The sequence below is a fragment of the Magallana gigas genome, chromosome 6, assembly GCF_963853765.1.
Source record: "Magallana gigas chromosome 6, xbMagGiga1.1, whole genome shotgun sequence".
In the NCBI taxonomy this organism is placed as follows: domain Eukaryota; kingdom Metazoa; phylum Mollusca; class Bivalvia; order Ostreida; family Ostreidae; genus Magallana; species Magallana gigas.
The window spans coordinates 29,091,156-29,118,145 of NC_088858.1; the positions used below are offsets into that span (position 1 = coordinate 29,091,156).

The following is a 26,990-nucleotide window of genomic DNA, read 5'->3' on the forward strand; positions in this document are numbered from 1 at the left end:
AGTGAAAGATAGTATTACCATGACAGGTCTTAAACATACAATAGATGGTGTTTCATTATCATCAGTGGAATCTTTTTTTTTCGTTCTGAGTAAATTTATACCTTAGAGAATAAATTTGAAGATATTAGTTTTTGATTTTTGCTTTTTTAAGTAAGTTTTTAAAAATAATTATCTTAATTTTTTGTTTGTTTTTTGTTTGTTTGTTTGTTTGTTGTTGTGTTTTTGCAAAAACTACTAGAAAGTTGAAAAACAAATCACTACAAATCATTACAAAAAACCCCATTAGATTAAGAATGTTGATATACATGTATACATTTATATTTATTTTATAGACGGTACACGGTACATATAAATTTGCACCTAAAACAATTTTTTTTCTAACGCCCATATCTATACGCTTAAAAATCCGTCGTTTAGCTCGCCATCTTTCAGGTGATTGAAACCAGATTCGCTGTGTTGATCGACGCCTTTTTCTTTTTGAAGTTGATATCTATATCGTCGTTCAAATGCCCTGCGCAGTGTTCTTCCTGTTGTTAGTCCACGTCTATTGAACACGGCGCTATTTCTACGACGAAGAGACGACCTTTTAAACACACCACTGGTCTGCTGGTTTGCGTGATCGGTAGTAGAGGACGAAGAACTTGTGTATGCAGTCGATAATGTTTCGTCGTCATCTTCTAAATCATCATCTTCGTAATCTGGCAAAGGATCATCATAATCGGGTTCAGGTTCATTTTCAATATTACAAACTCTTTGTAGCTCCATTGCTTTAGCAATAACTTCTTGAACTTTGTATTTCTCCGTGAACTTTTGACTGCAATCAATATCAGTAATGGACAGAACATGAAGAATTGTCCCCCAACGATGTGAAAGCATTCCCAGAAACTGGAAAAGCAGTATTGCAGAAAACAATGCTAAAAATATCATGCCTAGAGGTTCAAACGTCATTTGTTTTTCTGAAGAATAAAAATGTGGAATTTTGATGAACAACACTGTGTCCTTAAAATCATCTTGTAATAGTTGAAGTTGCATTGTAAGAGCAATCCATAGTGCCGACGTCATAAAAAATCCAAACACGACATTGTTTCGCAAGTTTTTAAGAGAGTTTGCCATCTTTAGTTGATGAAGTTTATCTTCTTTTATAGGATAAAGATACTTCTGTAACATTTGTTTCCAGAAAGTTATCTCTCTCTCCTCTAAATGTTTTATAGGACCATCTCCGAAAACAAGATTTTCTAATAAGCAATCATCATTTTTCCGTTTGCTATGCCTAAGATCTTTGCCCTTCACAATATCTGTACTAATTGAATCCTGGGAAACTGTTGAATGTTTTGATTTTGTTACTGATGTATTACAACAGACTTCTTTGTCATCAACATTTGGCATATGGCTGTTACGTAGTTCCGTTATCAATTCTTCTAACAATGTGTCCGTTTTTGAATTCGAGTTTGATTCAAACGAAAATGAACGGGCCTGACGAAAAAGTTCCACAGCCTCGTTAAAAATAGAAGTAATTCCAAGCCATCCAAGTATTCCGGGTTTGCTTTTTTTCGTTTTACTTTTTTCTTCCAAAACCTTTTGTTCTTCATCCATTTGGTTTTTGCTTTTGTACGAAACAGTTTCACGTGTACCCCAAGATACTACATGCATGTTGCACAGGTAATAAATTGTTAAGACAAGATAACCCGAGGGGATACATATAAAGTATAAAGCTCCAGGTATAACACAAGCAAATTCCTCTGGATGCAGTAGAGCAGCAATAAAGTATATGATAACTAACATGCAGAGAAAAACAACATTTGGGCTTGTTAGACCTCCTTCTATAGCAGTTCCAACTGTACCAACTAAGACAATCGTCATGACAATTGCATAACATGCGCTTGCGATAGTAGCGACTATGATTTGCGTACTTGGTTTTGCATAAGTGCATACAACAATGAGAACTATTGCTGGTACCAAAGATATCACATACGATTCCAAGACTGTTGTTTTAAATACGACAGTAAATGCTCCTGCCATCATCAAAAGTACTGTAGCTGGACCTAATGTGGTAGACACTAGAAGGAAGAACTGGTACAACACGTAAGGTGTGCTTATGTTGTCGTTGAGCCGCACAGTATTTTTCCAGTCCCCTAAAAGATCAATCAAATTCGCTAGAGTTGAAGGTCCCCATCTACGACGCTGATTGAAAAATTCGGAAAACGTCTCAGGTGCATGTGTAAGGGCGTCTGAAGCAGCACAATAATCGATTCTGTATCCTTGTTGTAAAAGAAGTGTACTGAGCCATCTGTCCTCTCCTTTAAAACCAAAGGATTTATGTATTCATTACCATCACTTAATTCAGAAGAATATTTCTATAATTCAAAACTAACAGAACTCACAATGAGAATAATTTATGTTTGCAAGCTTTGTTTTATATTGTAAGTGATTTTCGCTTCTTTTCGTTATGCCCAATATAAAAATATGATTTTTAAAACAAGAAAAAGAATAAAATGATATAGAAAATGTGAACATTACTTGCAAATGAATACTTTTTTCTTATTATTTTAAATTTAAACTTTTACTAGGCTATGGTAAATAAAAAATGTGAACAAATAATATTACTTGCACTAGAAATATTTTGCAAACACAAATTGTACGCAAAACAACGAAATAAAATAGAACTTTTAGGAAAACGCAAAAAATACAAACCACAATCTCTCGTGAAATAAGAAAACAAATAGAGCGTATCGAAGTTTGATAGTTTCATTTGGCCTCACAACATTTATTCTTATTCCTGCTATACAAAAGTCAGACACAGTTGCACAAAAATTCTGGGAAAAATAATTTGCAATCACTTCATTATCTTCAAATATTCATCTCTATCATTTTTTTTTATTTCGTCTATAGCAAATTTGATACAGTTTTTATAGTTAGCTCTCTATATTGCGATTGTTTACTCATGGTTGATCTATAAGAGTAAATGAAATATAAGAAACGTAAATTTTTCCTACCTTGATCATACTGTACATAATGACCGGCTTCACTTGCTCTAATTGCATAACATCTAGCAACGTTATCGTCCATGAGGGCCGATCCTCTAAACAAGCTGAAACACCCAGGGGCACAAAGAACACACCCAAAGACATGTTCAGTGGCTTTCTGCAGCCAATGGCCAATGGCATACTCGAATTCTTGATACCAGACAATCGGACCTAAGAAAATTAAAATAAGATTGGTGAATAAGGTGGCGCATATGTCCATTAGTTTAATCGCAGATTACAATTTTATTTTCAATTTTTTTTTCATTTAAATCTTTTTTAAATGATATGGTACAATTTTGCAAAAATACAATTTATAAATATTGTCATTTTGAATATCTTAATAAACACGAAGAAAAAATAAGTCTCAATTCCGAAGTTATCGCACCCTTAACGTAAAGAACTAATTTGGTATAAGGTTATTAAGATTAACCACTGAATCATATAGTCAAAAGTCAAAACAAAGTTTTTTAAGACACTATATGTGACTTTGAACACGGCTTTACAGATATTATTTTACAGAAACGTTCAATTGTTGAGATACAATATGATATTTCTAATGAAATTAAATAGACTGGGAAAATTATGAATCACTGACACACAATACGAAATCAAAGACATTAAAATTTGAAAGAATGGCACAACTGGAATATTTTGGTACGTATCCACAAGTTTAAATCAATATAAAACTTATTTAAGCGTATGTTAAATAAGCATTCTTTTGAACGAAAGACTTATATTTTAAGTTTATTATAATATAAGCATTTTACCCATCTTATTCCAACAATTTCTTTTCATTAAAATTATACATCAAAACAATTTTTGTATCCCTACGTGCCCTTACTCCACAATTTCATGGATGTTGATGAATAAAGACGCTAGAAACCCTTTAATTATAGCGATGTGGTCCCGTTGCTAATTGCGAGTGATTGCGAAAACTTTTAACCTTTGGTTCAGGTGAGCTAAAAAATCAAGTTTTGTACAATAATATGGTCTCTAAAAGTGAGAAAATGATGAACCAAATATAAAGATAAAATATAGAATTGTGGAGAATATGTCCAGATAGGTGGAGTTTACGTATAGTTTGAAAAGTATTATTCTGAAAATTTTCCCTGCAAACTTTCATTTTTTTGGGGGGGGGGGGTACATTCATGATAATAAAATTTATGACGTGTATTTACATCTTTCTTTTAACAAATCAATGAATTGATCGTTAAGATTAAGTAACAAGAGAAAAGCTGTCAATGTGACAGCAAACCGGGTTTTCTTTTATGTGAATTGTATCCATAATCCATGTCAACACGTATCCAATGAAATGGAGTACCCTATATGCAACATTTTGCAAAAAAATGACCAAGTTCAAAACCTGGTATTTTTTTGATAAATTATCAGAAATCAAAATCCTTGCAATATGCACACCTCTGATATATGTACAATTGATCTGCAAAAGAACAACTTTCTATCTTGAGAACTGTAGGAGGAGTTATCCGTACAATGAGGGTACCCTATATGCAATATTTTGCCAAAAAATGACTAAGTTCAAAATCTGGTATTTTTTTCATAAATTATCAGAATTCAAAATCCTAGCAATAGGCACACCTCTGATATATGTACAATTGATCAGCAAAAGAAGAACTTCCTATCTTAAAAACTGTAGGAGGAGTTATCCGTACAATGAGGGTACCCTATATGCAAAATTTTGCCAAAAAATGACTAAGTTCAAAACCTGGTATTTTTTTGATAAATTATCAGAAATCAAAATCCTTGCAATATGCACACCTCTGATATATGTACAATTGATCTGCAAAAGAACAACTTTCTATCTTGAGAACTGTAGGAGGAGTTATCCGTACAATGAGGGTACCCTATATGCAATATTTTGCCAAAAAATGACTAAGTTCAAAATCTGGTATTTTTTTCATTAATTATCAGAATTCAAAATCCTAGCAATATGCACACCTCTGATATATGTACAATTGATCAGTTAAAGAAGAACTTCCTATCTTAAAAACTGTAGGAGGAGTTATCCGTACAATGAGGGTACCCTATATGCAAAATTTTGCCAAAAAATTACTAATTTCAAACCTGGTATTTTTTTGATAAATTATCAGAAATCAAAATCCTTGCAATATGCACACCTCTGATATATGTACAATTGATCTGCAAAAGAACAACTTCCTATCTTGAAAACTGTAGGAGGAGTTATCCGTACAATGAGGGTACCCTTTTGGCAGCCGCCCGCCCGCCATTTTCACCATTTTAATAACCGGATTTTTCCGTTGGAAAACCCGGTTAAAAATTACTAAAGGATTGTTAATGTTCATCATTACGATAGACAAAAGAAATAGCCAAGTCGTCTTATATGGGAATTTGAGACTGACATCATTATGATTATTTCGTGCAGTCCGTAATTTTTCTGATTTGCTGAAAAGTGTAATTTTATAAATAGTTTTTTTTTCAAATGTCACCTGCGAAGCCAAGTAGTTAGAAGATTCACTTCGAATCTTTAAGTCATGATTTTGAATCCCTTTTGTTTGTTATGGTTAAATGTACCTGAGCCAATTGGGTGGATGCGACCACAAGCAGCACCAACTTTTTTGTTCTTTTTCAGTCTGTCAACCAAAAGTCGAACTGCATCAGGTTTAAACTCCACATCACCGTCAAGAGTCAAAATAAAAGTATTTTCTGCCTGTGAATTACATACAAATGAAAATTCAACTTGTGAAATATTTTGTTACTATCAGTAAACTGTCATAAAAAATAAAAAACAAAATAAAAAATAAACAAAACCTGTGTGTGAACTTCTTCGGATGTGTAATTAAAAATAACACTTCTGGTAAAGTGTGAGGCTTGACGCCTGTGTCGGAGTTGCGATGAGGTCAACCGCGTACTTCTATTAGTTTCCTCGGATGAAGACACAAAAATTCTTTCATCTCTGGGAAGCAAATTTTCAGGTTGAGCGAGAATTCTGTACCCAAGAAGATAATACATGTACATCACCTGCAAATATAGAGGAACAGAATCGACTTAATATAACTAATTATATATCGTTATCAAATATTTATTGCGATCTATACAATTTTATATAACTGACTGAAGAGCCGACTGTTGCATTCTGTTTTACATTTTTAAGTATTTTAATCTGTACCAAGACTTTATATATAAATAGTAAGACACGGTTATAGCGAACACACTTATAATAAATTGACGCTTACAGTAAAGTAATTTTCATTCTCCGTGACTTTATTATATGTTGTAAACTTGACGGATATAACGAATTACGCTTATAACGAAGCAAAATCGCATGTCCCTGGTACTTCGGTATAAGCGTGTTTTAATATATATATATATATATATATATATATATATATATATATATATATATATATATATATATATATATATATATATAATCCAGTGTCTTTGTCTGTGATAACACTAAGTATCGATTTTGTACTATATACTAGTAACTCATAATACAAATGACGCCAAATCGAGGCGCCAGCAGGGTTTGTTTATTTATATTTAAATATTCAATCGTACGATGGCCTAAAGTTATATAAATATAAGTAATAAGGAATCATTCTTTGAATATTATGAGGTGTTAATTTCGGTCGGGCGTGATCAAATCTATCATAAAGCCCTTCGGGCTTTATTGGATTTGATCACGCCCCGACCAAAATTATCACCTCATAATATTCAAAGAATGATTCCTTTTATATATATATATATATATATATATATATATATATATATATATATATATATATATATATCACTGAATAGAATATAAAACCCTTTTGCAATACAAAGAGTCAAAAGCAGGGTTCCACTTCTCGCTGCCTATCACCCCGCCTTTAAGAACCTTAACAGCATCCTTAGAAATAATCTGCCAATTCTTCACACTTACACAAGAATGGCTGACCCTTTCAAGGATCCGCCAATGGCTGCGTTTTAACGCCCAAGGAACTCTAACGACATTTTCCTATGCAGATGCCTTATGTGCTATCACAGCACCAACACAGACAGTATTAAAAGCCCTATCACGGGTCGCACATTCAAAATATTTGGCAACTGCATCTATCTCATCAGTTGCAAAGTTTGCTCTAAGAAATTGATGATGAAACAGATGACCCCCCGCAAAATAAACAACAACCACCGCTATACCATAAAGACCAAAAAAATCAGGGTCAAGATCTAGTAAATGAAAAGTGTTTACAGGTTTATGAAATTCAAGATATAAATTTTTTTAATGGTGCTTCATAACAATATCTTTGTTTCATAGGGTGTTTTAAACAACCGTTCTCTATGAAATATGAAGGATACAAGTTACAGATTTCGGAGTTTTGTCCATTTTTGACTAATGAAATATATCTAGAATGCCTACAGTCTCTCCAAAAACGACAGTAAACAAGCTCTTGTCCTCCTCTTTAAAATGATGTCAAAATGAATATATGTACCGGGATTACTTTTCCTGTGATTAAATATAGAATGTCAAAATATTGTTTTATTTTCTACATAATTCCTTTAAAGCCGTAAAATATGGGAAAAGATTCATTAAATCAACAATTATAACGTCATAATGGTTCTAGCACCAAAAAGACAGTTTGGTATCATTTACTAGGAAAAAAGGTAAAGTTCTGGATGCACAGACTCAAATCATTCAGAACTGGTGGCATGAACAAGCAAATTGACTGCATTAAAATGAACGTCACATAGCCTAACATCTGATTCACCTAATTCCCATTTAGTAATTTTACCAAATCTTTCAACTTATTAATTTTCTTTATTATCTTTTATTCCTTCAAAATTGATCAAGATTTGTCTGTTATCTGTCGTTGTTGTCGTTGTTGCTGTAAACTTTTCACATTTTCGTCTTCTTCTCCAGAACCAATAGGCCGATTTTAACTAAACTTAGTACAAAGACAATCTGATTAAAATCAGATCTTTTGATCCGCTCACGAAGATCGCAACACTAGGCCTAGTGTAGCGATCTTCGTGAGCGGATCAAAGGATCTGATTAAAATCAGATTGGTACAAAGATCACTGGGTGAATGGGATTTAAATTGCCTCAACTGAACGGTTATGCTCACTTTAAGGGGATATAATTTAGAATTATTGGAAAATTTGTTAGTATTTTTCAAAATCATCTTCTCAAACACCATTTGGCCATGAAAATGTAGTGAAGATTCAAGTTTGTTCAAACCATGATCCCAAAGGGTAGGACGGGGCCACAATGGGGAGTCTAGATGTTGAATTTATACTAGGAAGATATAGAGAACATCTTTAAAAATATTCTAGGAAAGCTGTCAGCCAAAAAAGCTGAAACTTGTGTGAAAGATTGTACAAATGTTGTACAGATGAAAGTGTGATCAAACCATGATTCCTTGGAGAAAAGTGAAGCCATAAAGGGGGGGGGGGGGGTAATAGAAATAGAGAAAAATCTTCTCATAGATACTAAAACAACAAAAGGGGCTTGGTATTTACCATAAAAATATGTGAATAAAAATCAGCAGATCTTCTTTAATTTTTTGTGTATGATCTACTGTCAAGATAATTTTAATTTGGTACTGTAATGCTGATTTGATCAGAATTATGGCTTTTGTCACTCAGGTGAGCAATGTGGCATCTGGGCCTCTTGTTTAAAATGGCTTCTTCAGACAAAGAACAGCAAGTACTGTCACAATGGCTTTTCTTGATGAGTTACATTGTAGATTGCAAAGCATGCGTACTTTGTAATTACACATTTTTCAATTATCTCTATTTAGTTATGGTTATTCAGGCAGATCTTAATAATGGGCGAAATAATGTGGTACCGTTTTATAAAAATTTTTTTTTTGGTAAACGAGTTTTGCAGATCCATTTCCCAATGAAGTATGGCTCAATTCACCGGGGAAACTACTACAATGTCTAGTTTTATACACACACCAAACAAAACCATAATTTTAAAGAGGCATGGTCACTATTTTGGTCAAAAATTATTTTTCCGATTTTAACATTTACAATGCTTCAGTGAGGTTATTTATAATAGGCACCGAAATTTGAGTGTCATTTTTTAGCTAATAAACAATTTAAAAAGTTTGAAATGCTTTGCTAGGTAAACGAAACGTTTGTTTTCATTTTGAATGTTGAAATGAAAATTCCAGTTTTAGACCTAAAATGAATATGTTAAACGTTAGGACTAGTTTATTAATGCTTAAAATGAATGGAAAGAGAGACAAATCAGCTTGAAATTTTATTTTTACTGCTATATTGAACCAATGTAAACAAAACAGGGCACGAGCCTTGTTTACATGACAAAGAATTGTGAGCCCTGTATCGTTCTTATTTCATTTGATCATTAGAAATGCATTTCTAAAGCATTGTAAATAATAAAAAGAGAAAAATAAATTTGACTAAAATCGTGATCATGCCTCTTTAAAGCGTACAAAAAATTTGAAACATATCTGACAAACATAACCAACAGTCAGACACTCTATCAGACGTGTTTATGATGAATTTAGAATTTTTTTTTCTAATTAATTAAGTGACAAGGAGAAAAACTTAAACATTTACCCACAAGTACTTACCTGAGACCATCTTTTTTTGTGCCTTATCTTTTGTCTATCCTTAAGATGAACCACCAATTTAGTTGAACCTGGTAATCTCCATGTTAATCTTGCCCCGTAAGGTGTAGATGTTCGCATAGGAGGGCCAAGTTGAAGTTGTCTCGCATGAACAGAACTTTACGTTAAAAAGTAGAAAATATAATAATTAGTAATTGTATACTGTAGGCGTGTATTCAATGCCTAAATGATCCGCCGCGGTATTAAAGAGCAAGTAGATATTGAGTTGTTTTGGGAAAAAGGCAGTCATGTTTATATATGTGTATGTTGAATTATAAGCACTTGTTCTTTTTATATTTTTTTTAGCTTAATTAATTCCACAGTTAACTGTAATAATTTAATTATTCTAGCAAACGACATAAATTATGTGCGTTGATTTTGGTAAGAAACGAATAATTTTTATCTGCCTTTTACTGTGTTATTGGATGACCGCATGACCATTGCTGTTTTGATTATAAATTAGTCATTGAATAATTATACAGCCAAAGGTATATGAAGACATTTAGAGCAATAATTTTTACTGGCTATAATTAAAATACCTCTTTTGTAAAGAATATCAATCAACAGGAATTGTGCTAGAAAAGTTTTAACTCTGCTAATTGACTGCATACCTATAAATAAGTCATTGGAAAGAGGTCTCTGGAAAATGTTAGACCTTCTACTCTACTTTAACATGTATTCACCTATACTTTGAAACAAACTTCGGATGTTACCTTAAAGCATCATCGATGCAGTCAACAAATTCAGCCACAAACTCATTTGGAACAGAAGTATGGTTGTCGTCTGGTACATCGAATGCATCGTCAAAGAATATATGAGCTATGAAAACAAAAACAGCCATTTTAAAATAAAGCTTTAATAGATACAAATGGTCTTATTGGTCGCGTGTGGTACATTTCTCAGCATATGGGTCTGTATAAAGAGATTCAAAACATTAAGAGGAAATTAACATGCATTTTAAAATCAAAGGGCCAAAACCTGTATTGATAATTTAAGAAAAAAAGGCCTGTTATTTGAATTTTCAGTGTGTAATTACAAGTAATGTTAAAGAACGACTCGCACAGCATAGATTTCAGAAGTTCTAAATGTAACTCACCTTCAAATTCGTAATAATCCGGATCTCGTATGCAGTAGAATTTTTGTGCTAAAGATCGGCCACTGTGATCAACATCCATTCTGAAAGCAATAAAGAAAATAAATCCTAAAAACAACTTTAAGCCACATTTCAACCATATTTAAACCAACATAAATTAGTTAGTAAACAAACCGAAATATGGACTTCAATAGCTGAATCATTTCGTTTCTAGTTTCGTGCCACATAGTTGCACACGCATATATTTGTGGAACAACATCATCTGCCTTGTGAATTTCGTCATCTTCAGAAATATAAGAGCATTCTTCTTCGTTATTGAAGAGATTAAAATCTCTATCATTAAGTCTTCGGCGAAGCGTTAATGAAAGATCTGTAAAAATCCCGCACCTCAATGGAGTTACGAAGAGCCTGAAAAAAGTACCTTTAAATGAGTATATAATGAATGCATTATTATTATTTAAAGAAATATTTATACATAAAATTATGTACAATATTCATTATATCGATATTGAACTTTAGTTTTATTCCTATCGAAGAAAAAATATATCACAAAGTAGACAGACATGATTTACACAGTAAACACCCTATCCACGTAAATCATATCGTGTTAGTCAAGAATACAAATTTTAACAATAAAATGCCTTTTTTTTAGTCATGCGGGACATGAAGGTGGCGACGTTTCAGAATAAATACATAACCCGCGTTAGCGGGTTTTGTAATAACGCGGGTTATGTCATTTTTCTTGCAATGATCACTACCTTCATAACCCGCATGAATCATCAAAAAAGCATTTTATTTTTTATATTGACATCTTTCTTTCATCAGATTAATAAATCGATTGTAAAAAGTAAGTAAAATTAACTAAATTACAGTTTAACGTACATAAGTACATTAGCTAAACGCAAAGAGCTAAATAATCTTCAATGGGAATTTGAGTCTGACATCATCATGATTATTTCGTGCAGTCCTTTATTTTTTCTTAGGTCGATGAAGGTTTCGACCAATTGATAAAAGGGGTGTATAGATTTGAGTCCTGTCAGTTACTACAGAGCTATGAATTACAATAAGTTTCCGTCAGAAATAGAGGGAACCATACTTGCTGAATGTAAATACTGAATGAAAATAATTATGTCGAATTATAATATACCCCAATAGTATTGGGGTATATTATAATTCGACATAATTATTTACTTATTGGGCCAATACAATAATTATTTGAGAAGTCATTAACACTAGTCGTGTTTGTAATATGGGGGATCAGGCAGATTTTACTATTTGCACACGCACTGCGCCTCGCTCTACTTTCGTTTAACGCAGTGACAGCTTCATGTAAATTTTCAATTACATGTAAATTACTAAAAGAATATTATTCTAATGCGTGTGCCTTGAGATAACAACATCTATACATTTATACATAATTATTCAAATCAAATTTTTCTTTATATGCGTAAAAAGATTAGTTAACTTCGCCAACTAGGAGGAAAGTTTATTCATTATTATTAAAACCGATTTGGTTTGACTTTTCCGATCGCGTCGCGTTCAACTTTTTCAGCTACGTCATACATAAACAATACCCGCACCTTAACCACTGTTAACCACAGTTTTTTTATTGGTGGATTCAGCTTACCGCTGATTGGCTGCTGGTTAACTAAGACTAAATTATGCACGGACAGAACAACAACATATCAGAGAATGAAAAATTCACATGGGTACTCGTGACTGTCGAAATTGGGCTATTTTTCGAAAGTGTACACTTGTGATAAAACAATACATACGGTACATAACATATATAGCTGTGTAGCTCTGTGTATAAATTTTGGGTTAGAAAATATAAAGCTACAGTGCATACAATACTTACATGTACAAAAAAACTTTACGGCAATTTGCCGCGTATAAAAATAACACTATTTTTTAAAAATATTTACATCATACCATACCACATTTTGTGCAAATAATACATTTAAATAATTCGACATTTAGTTTACTACTGTTAATAATTGTAGCTTTACCCGCCCCAAACTTTCTCCTATTAAACAACCTTTAATCGTACTCGGAAAGCGGATCAAGAACTGTATTTTTATGTATGTAAACAAACCAGTGTTCATGTATGGAGCGGGTGATCGGGGGTTCAGAGACAGGTAAAATAAAGAAATCTGCAGTAAATGGTTTGTGAATATTTTAGTATATATATTTACACCGAAAGTGATAGGGCAACAGAAGAGAAACGAATCGGACAAAATGAAGACGCACATGTACAAACCGCCTTGCACTCTCCACTTCCGTCTCGTTCTTTCACACCATCGTTCAATACTTTTATTGACTGTCGATTGCCGATCGAAAGGTGTAGAAATCGAGGAATTCATACCTATCACTTTGACTGGCAAGTTAGTAGGTAATACATGTGCATTATACATTTACATGTGCATTATACATTTACGGTATTTACATGAAATGAACGCTTAGCACATGCAACCTTTAAATATTTTATTTTTTATAACGCCGTACTCTGGACCGTAGCTTGAGGCTATGGTTTAACGCCTGTTTACACAGAGAGAGAGAGAGAGAGAGAGAGAGAGAGAGAGAGAGAGAGAGTGAGAGAGAGAGAGTTTAGCACAGAATTTAAACATACGGGATAGTCGATTTTGAATGAATAATATTGGGGGGAAATAAACTGTTCTGAGAAATCCTTCAGCTCTGGCATTGCATAAGCGTATACTGATAACTCGGCCTAAAAATAGGAGTTAACCAATCATATAGTTTTCACACCGGCGGCGTGTATAATTTATGCATGACGTAGCTGACAGAAATGATCGTGACGCTATAGGAAAAGTCAAACCAAATCGGTTTTGATATATTTGCTTTTTCGAAAATCAGCAAAACGGTGCGATATATCCTATTTATCATGTTTATTGCTTTTGCATTACATTAACATAAAGCTGACCTATGATAGCACATGCCGATAATTCCTTTAAAAGGAATAAATGTTTCTTATGATGTTTTTTTTTTTACTTCTTCTGTCGGTAAATGCAGCGTTAAAGCTTCGGTCACAACTAGTCGTACGTGTGCTCCTACGGGTGGTCTGAGGGCGGATATTGATCAATATCTTGCGAGACACGACAGTGAATCATACAATTTAGGGTGTTGCTAAAAACAGAACGGAAGAGTAGGATATTTTTGTTTGTACATAGACTATAACTGTTATGAGCATTTGAAAATATTAATTATCAGCTATAATGACAAAAACTTTGTAAAATGATTTTTTAATGATACTGAATTCAAAGTCCCATATAATTGTTGTTCGACTTTGATAAATTTAACTGCAAATTGTGTAACCGTTTTGAAATATTTAAAGCGTTCGGCGTGATCTTTTTTTTTTAAAGCTTTTAACTACTTCTTAAAAGTTTCGTCAAAGCTATTTTTGTTCAACTCAGTAGTTTACAAAAATATAACAGTTTTCAAATAATAAATAATATTTTCAGCGAAACATTTTCTTTTAATGGTTTTTTAAAATTATATTTTTACATGGGCGTTCTGGTATGTTTCAGAGTAAAATCATATTTTTATTCAAAATTTTTATGGTATCAAGTTAAAAAAAATACACACTGTTTTGAGAAAATTCTCAATTTGTGTCATCGGTTTAACATAGGCTATTCACAAGAGCAGCAATAACAATTAAATAGTTTTCCTGCTTTTCGAGTTCTTTTCATATTTAGATATTCACTTGGTGACACCAGATTTATCGAGCATTTTATTTCAGTCTCTGTCTGGTTATAACAAGAGGCCCACAGGGCTTGGCGATCACTTGAATGCCATTAATGTTAGATTATTAACGGACAATGAACAACCAACGACAATGGGTTACCCTAAAAACTCAAGTGACCCATGGCCCTACATCATCTGTTTGTCTTATTTGTAACAAGCTTAAGTGACCAAGACATTTACTTGCGCGATCTTCAAATTTACTTGTTCAAAACATTTTCAATATCAAAGATTAAATATTGTCAACTTGAAAACTACAGTTCTTTATTATTAGATTAAAGTCCTTTATTATTAATTATTCTTACTATAATGGAAACTTAAAGTGAATTTTCTATATGCATTTGTTGCAGATAATATTAAATATGATTTTTCATCTTTAGCTTTGTCATGGCAAATTTACAAGAAATATTAGCATCAGGTTTAACTGTTTTCTGTCCGATGAACTGCATTCTCAGTTGTTTTTTTAAACTAATCTTGACGCATCGGTATTAAAACGAGCGAACAAGCGTTAATGTCGACTTAAAACATACATGATCACTATATGGCCATATATAGCCTGGACCCATGTCCTATGGGCAGTGAATTTCACAATTTAAGAAGAAGACATAATAAACATCATAATCATTCATTTAGTTTTTCTCAAATATATGTGGGAGTATAGAAGAAGATTTTCTAAGATTTAATACAATTTAACTATATGGCCATATTAACCGCACCTCAAAACCTGAACTCCTGACAAAGGGGTCATGAATTTCACAATTTCGGTAAAGGGCATCCTGAACATTATAATTATGCATTCGGTTTTTCTCAAATATATACAGGAGAAGAGAAGACGATTATTTATTTGATTTAATACATTTTTAACTATATTGTCATATATATTATATTCTCTGCTGAATGTCCAATAGTAAAGAAGAGGATTTTTAAGTTTGCAACGATTATGACAGATTTTACTGAATTTAAGGTCCCTGGGGGTGGGGGTCATGAATTTCACAATTTATGCCCCCCTTCCCCTGTAGAGGCCAAAAACCAAGTATGGTCAAGATGGCCCAAATAGTTTTATACAAGAAGCTGAAAATGTTCAAATGTTAACGCACGCCTACGTACGAAAACATATCGCAACAGGTCACCGAAGTGACTCAGGTGACCCAAGGATATTCTTCCATTTAACGGAAATAGTAACAATTGTCCATGCAACTACGATTGATTTGCAAGTGAACTACGACGCGGAAATTACCGGGATAGCTAGTACTGCCATTCGCAAGGTGAACGTACGCCTGATGCACAAAAATTATAATTCGCAAGCAAATTGTTTGCCTTACTTGCACTTGCAATCACTCCATTACTTTTTCATGTCCTACGATCAGCTACGCAAGCCAGGACCGGCAAAAGACCCGTACCAAACGCATATTAATTAATTAACACGCACGCATGACTGAGGCTTAAGGTCAGTCGTCATTTCTCTTGTTTTCTATATCCGGAATGTAAATATTATATTTGATTTTAAAGGAAACTTTCTATTTGTATACACAATTTCACTAAACAAAATGAAATTTAATAGTGCACGTGATTCTTCGATTTTCAGAAGTGATGATGCAGCTACATGTATTTACAAAAAGAACCTTGCATTATTTCATGGTATTCATACCTGTCAACTTTAGCCATCCTTCCGTTTCGGGGAAACCAGATATGTGACGTGGTGATTATCTGTGATATCCAAATTGCACCAAGCCAAAGAAGATGGAACAGTCGAATATCTCCCTTTGATTCTGGACAAACCCACACATAAATGTACGAAGGTATCAACCGCTCATTACATTGGGCAATGATAAGTCCAAATGTTATAGGCGTTGCTAAAAACATCGGGACTGTAAACCCTAATAGTTGCATACACAATTTGCACGCGAGACTCCCAAAATATGCCATAAGACAATTAGAAATAATATTCAAATACAATACTCCGTATTTTTCAAAGTTCAATCTTATGACTTCAGAAATGTACCGGTAATCATTGGAAGTATTGTTTTTCTTCATGTTTGTAATGTTTTGGTTCTTTCCTGTCACTTTTTGTTCGCGATCTAACATTTCCTCGGTGAGGTGCAGCACAGATTTAATTCCTTGGTCTTTGATTGCCTTCGTCAGATTAATTTGCGAAAAATCATCAATGCCACTAACTAGAGGGCTTGTTGTTATTCCAATGGTAGGTGCATCAATTTTCTTTTCGGCCAGTGGTAAAAGGTCTGTGCTATTGTTTTTCGTATGATTGCCTGCAACTGAATTTAGATCAGAAAAATTCATATTGAAATTCAGTCCTGGAACTAATAATACCGCAAAGATTAAAGTCCAACCAATCTTCCACAATCCAATTAATATGTAAAGTCTTTGTTTTACAAGCAACAAATTCTTTTTCCAGTCAAGAAGAGGTATTTTGAATGAGCATATATATAAATCTCCTTCTGCATAATTTTCCCAAAATGACAGTGAAACAAAAATCAACGCCATTGGAACCTCCCAGATTATTCTGTTTGTAAACAGAGGGCGTTGTCGTTGAATCGTCGTGATTACGTGAGTATTGTCAATGACGTCATTTACAAGTGACTGCTTTTCTCCATCTGTAAGTGGAATGCTAAACATGCAAGTAGCTGCCAAATTTCCAAATTGAATCAGAAAAGCTATTCCATTAATCAGTGTCAGCGTTACTCGCTTAATGCCCGAAAGAGATTTGTCTGTAATGACAAATAGCGTTTTTAGAAAAGCTGGAATAACAAATATTCCACTCAAGTGTATCAGACATCTAGCCATATCTGTTTTTGGAAGAATGTGGAACACCATCAAACATAAACCAAAGCTGTGGAGGAGCTCTATGAACAGCATCTGAAAAAAGAGAAAAAGAAAATGAGTAGATATAAAAGTTATACATTAAGTACGAGAGAGAGAGAGAGAGAGAGAGAGTAAACAAATTTTCTTTTGTATGTCGATACATGTATCATGTATATTACGCATTCCTTCGTGTTTTAAAATTGACAAATGAATAATTTAATTCTGGTTGTAACGTGCTTTCTGATTGGCTAAAAATTGTTTTATATCGTATAAAGAATGTTGCCTACGTCATAGTAAGATTAACGTCAAAAACATATCAATACGCCTGACGTTACGTTTGAATTTTGTACAATTTTACGTCATTTTCAAGATCAAATGACCGTTTTTATTTACAATGAAGAGTAAAAAAATTAAATTATAAGCAATGAATTCAATATTTATTTGTTTTATACGATATAAAATGGTTTGAAACAGTTTACGCTTTTTTATAAACCGCTTCGCGGTTTATAAAGCGTAAACTGCCCCAAACCATTTTATATCGTATAAAACAAATAAATATTGAATTCATTCCTTAAATATCTTTGAACCATTGATGTTAAGTTACTTTTTATTTGGGGATAATTTCATATAAAGATTATCATTTACAAGGACAATTTGGTATTCATGCAATTTACGTAATATTCCTGGGTTTTTTTCTCAGATTGTTTGCTTGTTTATTCACGTGTGTGTTTAAGTGTGTGCTTAAAAATATTGACATACCACGGTTGTCGTCTTTAAAGACGGCCATGCACAGCTTCCAAACAAAGATTTTGCTGTGTAACCAATCACCCATAAAACATATGGAAAGCAAATACTAATGATTAGCATTGTATGTGTTGGGGAGTTGTCGACGCTCCGCACATTTTCATCCTGAAATATTGAAAGAAATATATAGTCACCAGATTTGTTAACACTTTCAAATCGCAAACCATTGTTTATTCTATAACTCTTTTAATTTCTTTTTATGTATTTATGAGAATACATAACCAGCTTCAATAAGATTCTTACCTTTACAATGCTAGACGTCATCAAAAGGATAGAGGTTTTTGCTGCAACTGCTGAACCAAGTACTATACAGAATAAAAGGGTATAACACAGGACCTTAAAAAGCCGTAAAAATGGTCGGAATGTATCACTTGTAGAAACTCTTTCACGAGGGATCATTTGGAAACGGTCCCAGAGACGACTGGAATTATGGGAAAAAAGATATGATAAATTATATTCATGGAGGTAGAGTATAAAACTAAATATAATTCTTCATACAATCTCAAAATGAAAACCAGCATATTTGTTTTTTCTCTCAAACCACTACAAAAACAATGGTACACGAGGAACAAAATTGTGTTATTTGCGTTAAATTTTAACGTCAAGGGTCTAATAAATTATATATAATAATATTATACAACATAGTAAATCAAACACATGTGTCAATAAGCACGAGTAAGAGAAATAATAGCAATATTACAGAAAATGTTAGAAAAGGTGGATAATATATGTAAAATACAGAGTCTAAATCGCATTAAGGTCAAATGCGGCCTTGTCTTCCATTTTTTCAATTTTTTTTCTAATCTCCACGATGTGAAAATTTCCACTTAGTAATTCCATAATTATATTTTTATGTTATGATCCTTTTTTAATTTAGATACATGTATAAAGTGTTCAATTGAAAATATATAAACTGACTTTATCAATAAGCATTAAAATGCATTTTGCATGCTATTTTAAGGAAAATTCTAAATATCTTTTTTTTTTATTCGTGGGCTATCGTAGCTCGACTGAAAATCGTGACAGTTTGACAGGGCTTAATTAATTTTCTATCTTTTCAACCCCATGTTCAGTTGGTAATTTATATAAGTGGTTTTTCAGTTGTTATTTATATAAGTGGTTTTTCAGTTGGTTATTTACATTTGTGGTTTTTCAGTTCGTAATTTATTTCAGTGGTTTCTTATGTAACTAGTTAATTAAATGGCCAACAAAATGATTAACCTTTGATAAAGTGGCGTATAACAAGCTGAACTATTTCATATCCATCAGTCATATGTATATCTAAAGAAAAAAAATAATAATACGAAGAAACATTTTATAGAATATAACTTGACAAAGCTGGTTCTCGCTGAAAAGAAAAATATTCTCATACATCTCTCTCTCTCTCTCTCTCTCTCTCTCTCTCTCTCTCTCTCTCTCTCTCTCTGGTATACATATTCTGCCATTCTTCTATACTTACGCATCTAACGATTTCTCTTGAAGATTGCATTTGGCCTGCGCCTAAAATAGTATTACAATTAAATCATTACTTTTTCGCACATGAATAAATATAGGTCAGTACATGTCCTCTTTAATAAAATATTTTGCAAAGTTATGGTGCAATTAGTGACTTATAAGGATATTCTTAAAGTCACGATCCTTTGTATTAAAAAGTAAAATATTGGTTTCGATTAAATAACGAGAATTCATCTGTAAATATCAAGTAGGGTCATTGTAGTTCTCATAAATTCTATATGCAATTAAATTTACCAAATTGACTATTTTTGACGATTCGAAGTTACGAAACTAAAATAGTTTTGTCTCCCAAATTGACAAGTAATTAAAATGTTCTTTTTAACCACCCCTACCTCCATGCAAAATAGAAAATTAATGGAGTTCGCCCAATGGTCTGATAAAGCTGAACACTACTCGTAAAAGGTCTGCAATATTTTGCTTTAATCACCGCTATACCAACAACTCCAATATACGGAATAAGCTGTAGACCTCTTAACAGTTCGCAGTATTTCGCTATTGAGGTCTAACCTGTATGGACGCTGTGATGGTAGGTCACGAGGAAATTATCAAATTTTTACGCACTTTTTTTCAAGCCAGGAGAATATTCACATCAAATATACAGGTTAATGCATTAATACCAAACAGTAAATGAAAATAAGACAAGAAATAAGTGCACAAAATCTCAAACCACAAAACGAATACTACACGTTGGCCACGAGTTTCAGGGACTCGTTTCATAAAGAAGCTTTGGGCCTAAGGGACTAGACAAAATGTCAAAAAGTTTTTGCCCCTTCCTGTCCCAAAGTGATATTTTAGATGTACGAGGGTTGTCCCAAAATAGCGTAGACAAGTAACGAAAGGTTCAAGTAATTTGCATTAAAAATTATGTTCTGAAATCAAATGTTGCTTGATTTGATTGTTTGATTGTTCAGATTAAATTAGTAAAATGAAAGCATGTTAGATCAGAAATTAAATATCTAGCGCAATGTCAATAACAAAAAGTTAAAATCAACACAGTGATTTTGAAATGAAAATTTACTAGAATTTGAAACTTTTCATGCAATTCTTATCTGCCTACAGCTACCCTGGTGTGTTTGAACTTTATATTAATGCAAGGCATGCATCACACTTGTAGGTCTTACTGTTTTAGCATGGTTTATTGAAAGGAGACTAGAAGCCAGAATAGATAGGATATTCACTAAATATGATTGTTATACTTTCATGTTAAATACTGAAATCTGATTGGTTAAGACGCAGTTAATAATATTTACTATTACCCTCAGCGTTAGCAACGCACTTGGCAACGGGTAACATTAAAAAATGTTACATGCGCGAAAATTATGCGCGTACGGTTCGCTGTAGAATTCACGTTATTCCTATATAAAAGCAGTAAAATTTTCTTACAAATTTTAAAAAAGACATTCAGTATAACAAAATAAATAGTGCCTGTTTGGGAGGATAACAGTTGAAATTGACACCCCTCGAAAACCATTGTCAACCTCCGCTTCGCGTCGGTTGACAATGGTTTTCTCGGGGTGTCAATTTCAACTGTTACCCTCCCAAACAGGCACTATTTATATATTGTTACCTTCCTTTTTCATGGAAACGATAAACCACATGCAGGGCAGCATGTCTATTTCTGATAAAACTTGGACAAAAGGGCATTTGAAACTCAGCACATTTTATTCATCGGGACCGTTTAACGAAATTTTGATGGTTGAATACTGTTCAGCGCATCATTATAAACATTTTATCTTCTCTACTGCTTAACAGAATATTTTTCCTTTACGAGATACAGGTAATCAAAGTTTTGATATTCTGACCCTTAAAAACTCCTATTTGTAACAACGTGAAAAATTATCAAATTATATGGGTACATGATAAACATTTTGGTTGCTATAGTCTATAACAAAATATCCCTCAGTAAATAAGGAATAAGAAATCATTCATTGAGTATAACGACTTGATAATTTTGGTCGGGGCGTGGTCAAATCCAATAAAGCCCGAAGGGATTTATGATAGATTTGACCACGCTCCGACCAAAACTATCACCTCATAATATTCAAAGAATGATTCCTTATTACTTATATTAATATTATTTCCAATTTGAACACTTTTTAAAAAGCAACATTTTAAAGCCACTATTTTCTTCATGTAGCACATGCTATCTATACTACACGGCGCAGCCAATACCGTTTTTTTTTTGGTTATGCTATAAGTATGGTGGCATAGATCTGCCACCACTTGTCAGATAATTATGTCGACTTGTCAGATCTTGATGTCGACTTGTCAGATAATTATGTTTACTTGTCAGTTCTTTAAGTCGACTTGTCACTTATACACGTGTTTAAGAATTCAACACTTTAACCTTTTCACGCCCAATTTGTGCCATCCATTTGAAATAGTCGACATAAGGATCTGACAAGTCGACATAATCATCTTTTAAGTCGATATAATTATTTGACTTGTCAACATAATTTTTTGACAAGACGACATAACATCTGACAAGTCAACATCATTATCTGACAAGTCGACTTACAATATGAATGATAATTTTCTTTAAACTAGTGGCCATATTATTTTTTCTGTCAGATAATTATGTTAACTTGTCAGATCATGATGTGGACTTGACAGATAATTATGTAAACTTGTCGGATATTTATGTCGACTTATATGATATTATGATGACAAGTAAATGGCAGTTAGTGGCACTAACACACTTTGACAACAAAATATTGAGTTTCTAGTCACTATGGTTATTTTCTGACAAGTCAACATAAAGATCTGACAAGTTGACATAAATATCTGACAAGTCGACATTATCATATGAGAATTTAACATAATTATCTGACAAGTGGTGGCAGATCTATGCCACCATATATAAGACATTTTGTGTCATTTTTTTTAATAAATCTAACATGAATTAATGCTTTTGGTTACAATGACATGCTTTTGTAAATGATCTGTCAAAAACGCAAAAAAAGAGAAAGGCACATGTTTTCTTAAAATATTTTTAAAAAGTCGATAAATTTCTCAATATGTTTCTAACCCTAGATGATCTCTCTCTCTCTCTCTCTCTCTCTCTCTCTCTCCTACAACTACTGTAACTGCGAAATGCACATTGACTTTTGCCATGTCAACCCGAATATTCCCACAGAGCTACAACATTCAGGTTTCATTAAATTCATGTGCAATCGGGTGTGACGAAATCGAAGGGATAATATACCTGTTTGACTATTAATGATTGGCGTTCAGCCTTTTGTTTGATGACTAAAACCTAAAGGCACAATATACCAACTTGTATACGATGGTTTATGACTTTCAAACCCCTAGGCTTTCTTGATTGATCAGATAAAATATTACAATCAAATATTTTTTCAACCTGCAACATTCTACATTTGGCATCAAAATCAGAGAGGGTACTGGTTATTTTTTGTTGACAACCTTAATAAACGAAAAAAACCTTTAAAGATATTTGAGATGTTTAAACATATTTAAAATCGTGATTCATGCGGGATATGAAGGTAGCAACATTGCATAAAAAATAAATACATAACCCGCGTAAGCTGCATGGTTGTTGTGTCACGGTGTGAAATTCTATCTTTCGGATTATTTTTAATTATTGTGTAAATAACTTTTTTCGGACACTGTGTTAATTGGTATTAGTCCTGTACGGGAGAAAGTGCCCCGTAATATTTGGTTGGAGAAACCTAAGGGTAACGACACCTGGGACTGCTACATATATTTTGTAGTAGTCGGATCCTGGACCTCTACAACAGTTTAGCAAGGTGCAGAATTTACAGATGAAGAAGGCGATTTAAATTAGATTCAACATGAAATATTCTTTCCAACCGCAGTGGAGACAGAAGAAGTTCAGCTTCCCTTCATGTCAGTGTCCAGTGTGCGGAAGGTGTGGAAACGTGCCTCCCAACGTTTTATGTTTTGCGCTCAACCAGAAGTGCTACCGATGTCACAGAATTGGACATTATTTCAGAATGTGTTTAACACAGATGAAGAAACCAACAAAACGTGTTGAAAGGAAGAGGTTTTTTGGTCGTAAAAAGACGCGAGACATGAAACGACTGTGCAAATATCTTTGACGGAAAAAGTCTAAGATCGCAAGAATTCAAAGCGAAAATATGGATTTGAAAACGAAGTTACAAGAAAACTCGAAACGTTCTGACATTAATATGTATGTAAAGAAAATTCGTAAACTAGAAAAGAACACTCAAGGAGACAAGGTTTTAATGGAATTAATGGACAGAAAACTTAAGGAGATAGGTAAAGAACATTATGACTATGTAATGAAGATTCAGACGGAGGCTGACGAGACAACCAAACAGCTGAGGGAACAAAACAACGCCCTCCTGAAGACCATTTGAAAAAGAACATCTAGAGTCCGTGTTGCTTGATAAACAACTTGAACGCCTGTTTCAACAACATAGGCAACAAAGAAGACAATAACGCGGCTACTTTTGATGAAAAATATTAAAAACACGTGTTTTACGCGGACGCGAAGCATGTGTCACTGTGTGAAGCTCGGGGTTGGCCCAGTATTAGTTCCGTACGGGAAAGAGCATCTTCGCTAGCCAAGGGTTTACGATCCACTCTGCTACAGGAGCAGAGTGGATCGTAAACCCTTGGCTAGCGAAGATGGGGAAAGAGCGCCCCGTATTAATATATTGTAAATTTTTTCTGCAATAATCGCTACCTTCACAAACCGCATGAATCATAAAAAAATATTGTTTATGTTTACATTCTTTTTATAAATCAGTTTAATGATCTAAAGCATTAGTAAAACTAACTAATTGTTAATGTGCATCAGTACGATGGATACATGAAAGAGAAATACTAGTAGCTATAAAGTCGTCTTAATATATGGAAATTCGAGTGAAAACATCAACATGATTATTTCGTGCAGTCTGTGATTTTTCTTAGGTTGCTCATGGTTTCAACCGATAAATTGGCTAGAACTAGATCTTGTAGCTTTCAGCTGACCCTGTCAATTTGTTTAGAGCTTTGAAATCACAATCGGTTTTCTTAAGAAATACAGCAGTAAATACTATAGTACTCAGTAGATGTAATACATGTATACTTGTCAAGGAAACAAACATTTAATATCACGGCTACAATTTTCAATCCCACACTTATCTGGGAATTCAGAAAATTATTTACGTGTAGAATATAGGTTGTCCGATAAATGTGTAAATATTAAGTAACTCAGTTCAACATTAGTAACAATTAGGATAAATATTAAACATAAAATATAGATATAATCAAACACATTATAAACATGAATAACATACCTCAGATGTGTCGCAGTCTATGTGTTGCATCCACTCTGTCACCTTTCGTTGTGATCCAAATTGTGATTTCTCAACATTTTTGCTGCTTACGTTTGTTTCAGTTCTCGCAGTTTCTCCGGAAAAACATTGCCCTTTTATTGTTGATTCAACAAAATCTGCATTTGGTAGGGTTTCATCCAAAACATCGAATGTTGTGTCAAGATCCGTTTCAGGGTCAGTTAATAGCGTTTGTTGTCCAACGACCATCATTTTTCTTCTTTCATAAACAAGATCTTGTAAAATAGATTTATGCCACTGTGGAATGACCACCTGTATAATTAAATGCAAGACGATTAAAGAATTTTTAATTCAGTACATGCATCAGCATCAATAATATATAACAGTTTGAAAATTATCATATTGTCTGTTTTAAATTTGCTTTTAAGAAAACGAAATGAAAAGATATACATGTACATTGTAAAACTTCATAAATAAAATGGGCATTACACACTAACCTGTTCATTTCCTGAAATGTTATACCCTGTCAAACCAGCCTTTTGTAAAATACACTCCACATTTTCCTGATTGTCTCCTACTATCTGATCTGGCTGATATGATATATCACGGTACCTGAATACATGAAATTTTCATGTTATATTAGTCATATAAAAATAAATAACTATACGTATAAAAGAGAGAGAGAGAGAGAGAGAGAGAGAGAGAGAGAGAGAGAGAGAGAGAGAGAGGGAGAGAGAGAGAGAGAGAGAGAGAGAGAGGGAGAGAGAGAGAGAGAGAGAGAGAGAGAGAGAGAGAGAGAGAGAGAGAGAGACCTTCGGATGAAGTCTTTAAGTAGCATGGATACTGTAAACTGTTCCTTCATATCTTCCTTTCTTATTAACCACGTTCAATTTCTCTATAAATAAAAGAAAATTACTTACCAATTTTAATGGACACCGTGTAAATGCGAGAAAACAATGTGAGCTACGGTGTTTGGCATTTTGAGTGTCCACTTGCTTTGCCAGATGTGTTGATATTGAGATAAATTTGGCGTAAGCCTCGGGATATAAGTTGACAATAAAGATTTTTTTGGATAACTCATAAGCAAGCCTCTAGACATTTATTGATACGTTGTGGATATCTTTTAAATTCTACTTGAATTTTTATTTGGTTTTCATCTAAACTGGATAAAATTATTTTGATCATCAAATTGAAATTAAACATAATCATGATGCATGAACAACGGTGTAGACAACACTGTAAATAGTTCATGATTTAAACAAATGCAGTTTGCATGTTGTGTTATTAGAAGACAAAATATTCAACTATTGTCAAATAGCGTTCGGATATTAAACAAAGCTTAAGCTTTCAGATGCAATGGTTATTTTTCCTTTCAAAAACTTCATTTTTAAAACAACACTTTTTGTGATATGTGTTATCTGTTTTGCACTCTTGATAATTAGATGAAGGTAGAAATAAATGGGTGAGTATTGTAATTTCAAAACAGTTATAAAATAGTGGGCAAATGGGAACAAAAGGTAGGATTTACTGATTGATTATTATTTGGAATATTAACATTAATATTTTGTTTACATAAAAACTAGCTAAATAAAATAATTTGTTTTTATTGGATTCAATTGTATATACAGGCTAAAAGTTGATGAAACAAATTCCGTTTTTCTTATTTTATTAAAAAGTGTTTGACTTTTTGCATGATTTTACAATATGCGTGTTGTTAATTCGAACTTAAACTGAGAACAAACTGTATATATGTAAGGGAGGGTGTGTGTGTGTGTGTGTGGGGGGGTGCCTGTGTGTGTGTTACTTATAAATACTTATATTCTGCAATTAGTCTGACAAATCATGAACTAGATAAACGAATACATTCCAGCAAGTCACGAATGGAAAATCAAGGGCACTTCCTGAACATCTCCTCTATACGTACACGAAATTTATGAGCGTGTGGTTTGTTTTAGACCATATTTATCTATTAATATTTGCGTTCATTGTTTATGGCTCAGTGAGCATATCTAGACGACACAAATTGCAAAACAAGATACAACATTAAATCCCTCTCGTGGATTTGGGGCAATGATTTAGCTGAAGACTGCAT

The 26,990-nt window shown here is 33.3% G+C and overlaps 1 protein-coding gene across 2 annotated transcripts; it reads right to left on the reverse strand.

Annotated features, from left to right (window-relative positions):
* Positions 1–311: 311 nt before the first annotated feature.
* LOC105324613 (chitin synthase chs-2) lies at positions 312–25,939 on the reverse strand. Of its 2 annotated transcripts, none has more exons than XM_011423733.4 (15): positions 25,819–25,939; positions 25,396–25,510; positions 24,902–25,210; positions 19,561–19,601; positions 18,345–18,522; positions 18,057–18,206; positions 16,126–17,351; positions 10,893–11,126; positions 10,722–10,801; positions 10,339–10,444; positions 9,590–9,743; positions 5,811–6,020; positions 5,574–5,709; positions 2,994–3,194; positions 312–2,297 (listed from the first exon to the last, which is right to left on the reverse strand). In XM_011423733.4, exons 3-15 carry the CDS (start codon positions 25,148–25,150, stop codon positions 391–393), a joined length of 4,872 nt encoding a protein of 1,623 aa, XP_011422035.3. In that variant the 5' UTR covers positions 25,151–25,210; positions 25,396–25,510; positions 25,819–25,939; the 3' UTR covers positions 312–390. The 2 variants fall into 2 exon arrangements, with proteins under 2 accessions (XP_011422035.3, XP_011422034.3); XM_011423732.4 differs by having other exon boundaries at positions 25,711–25,832.
* Between the last annotated feature and the right edge of the window lie 1,051 nt (positions 25,940–26,990).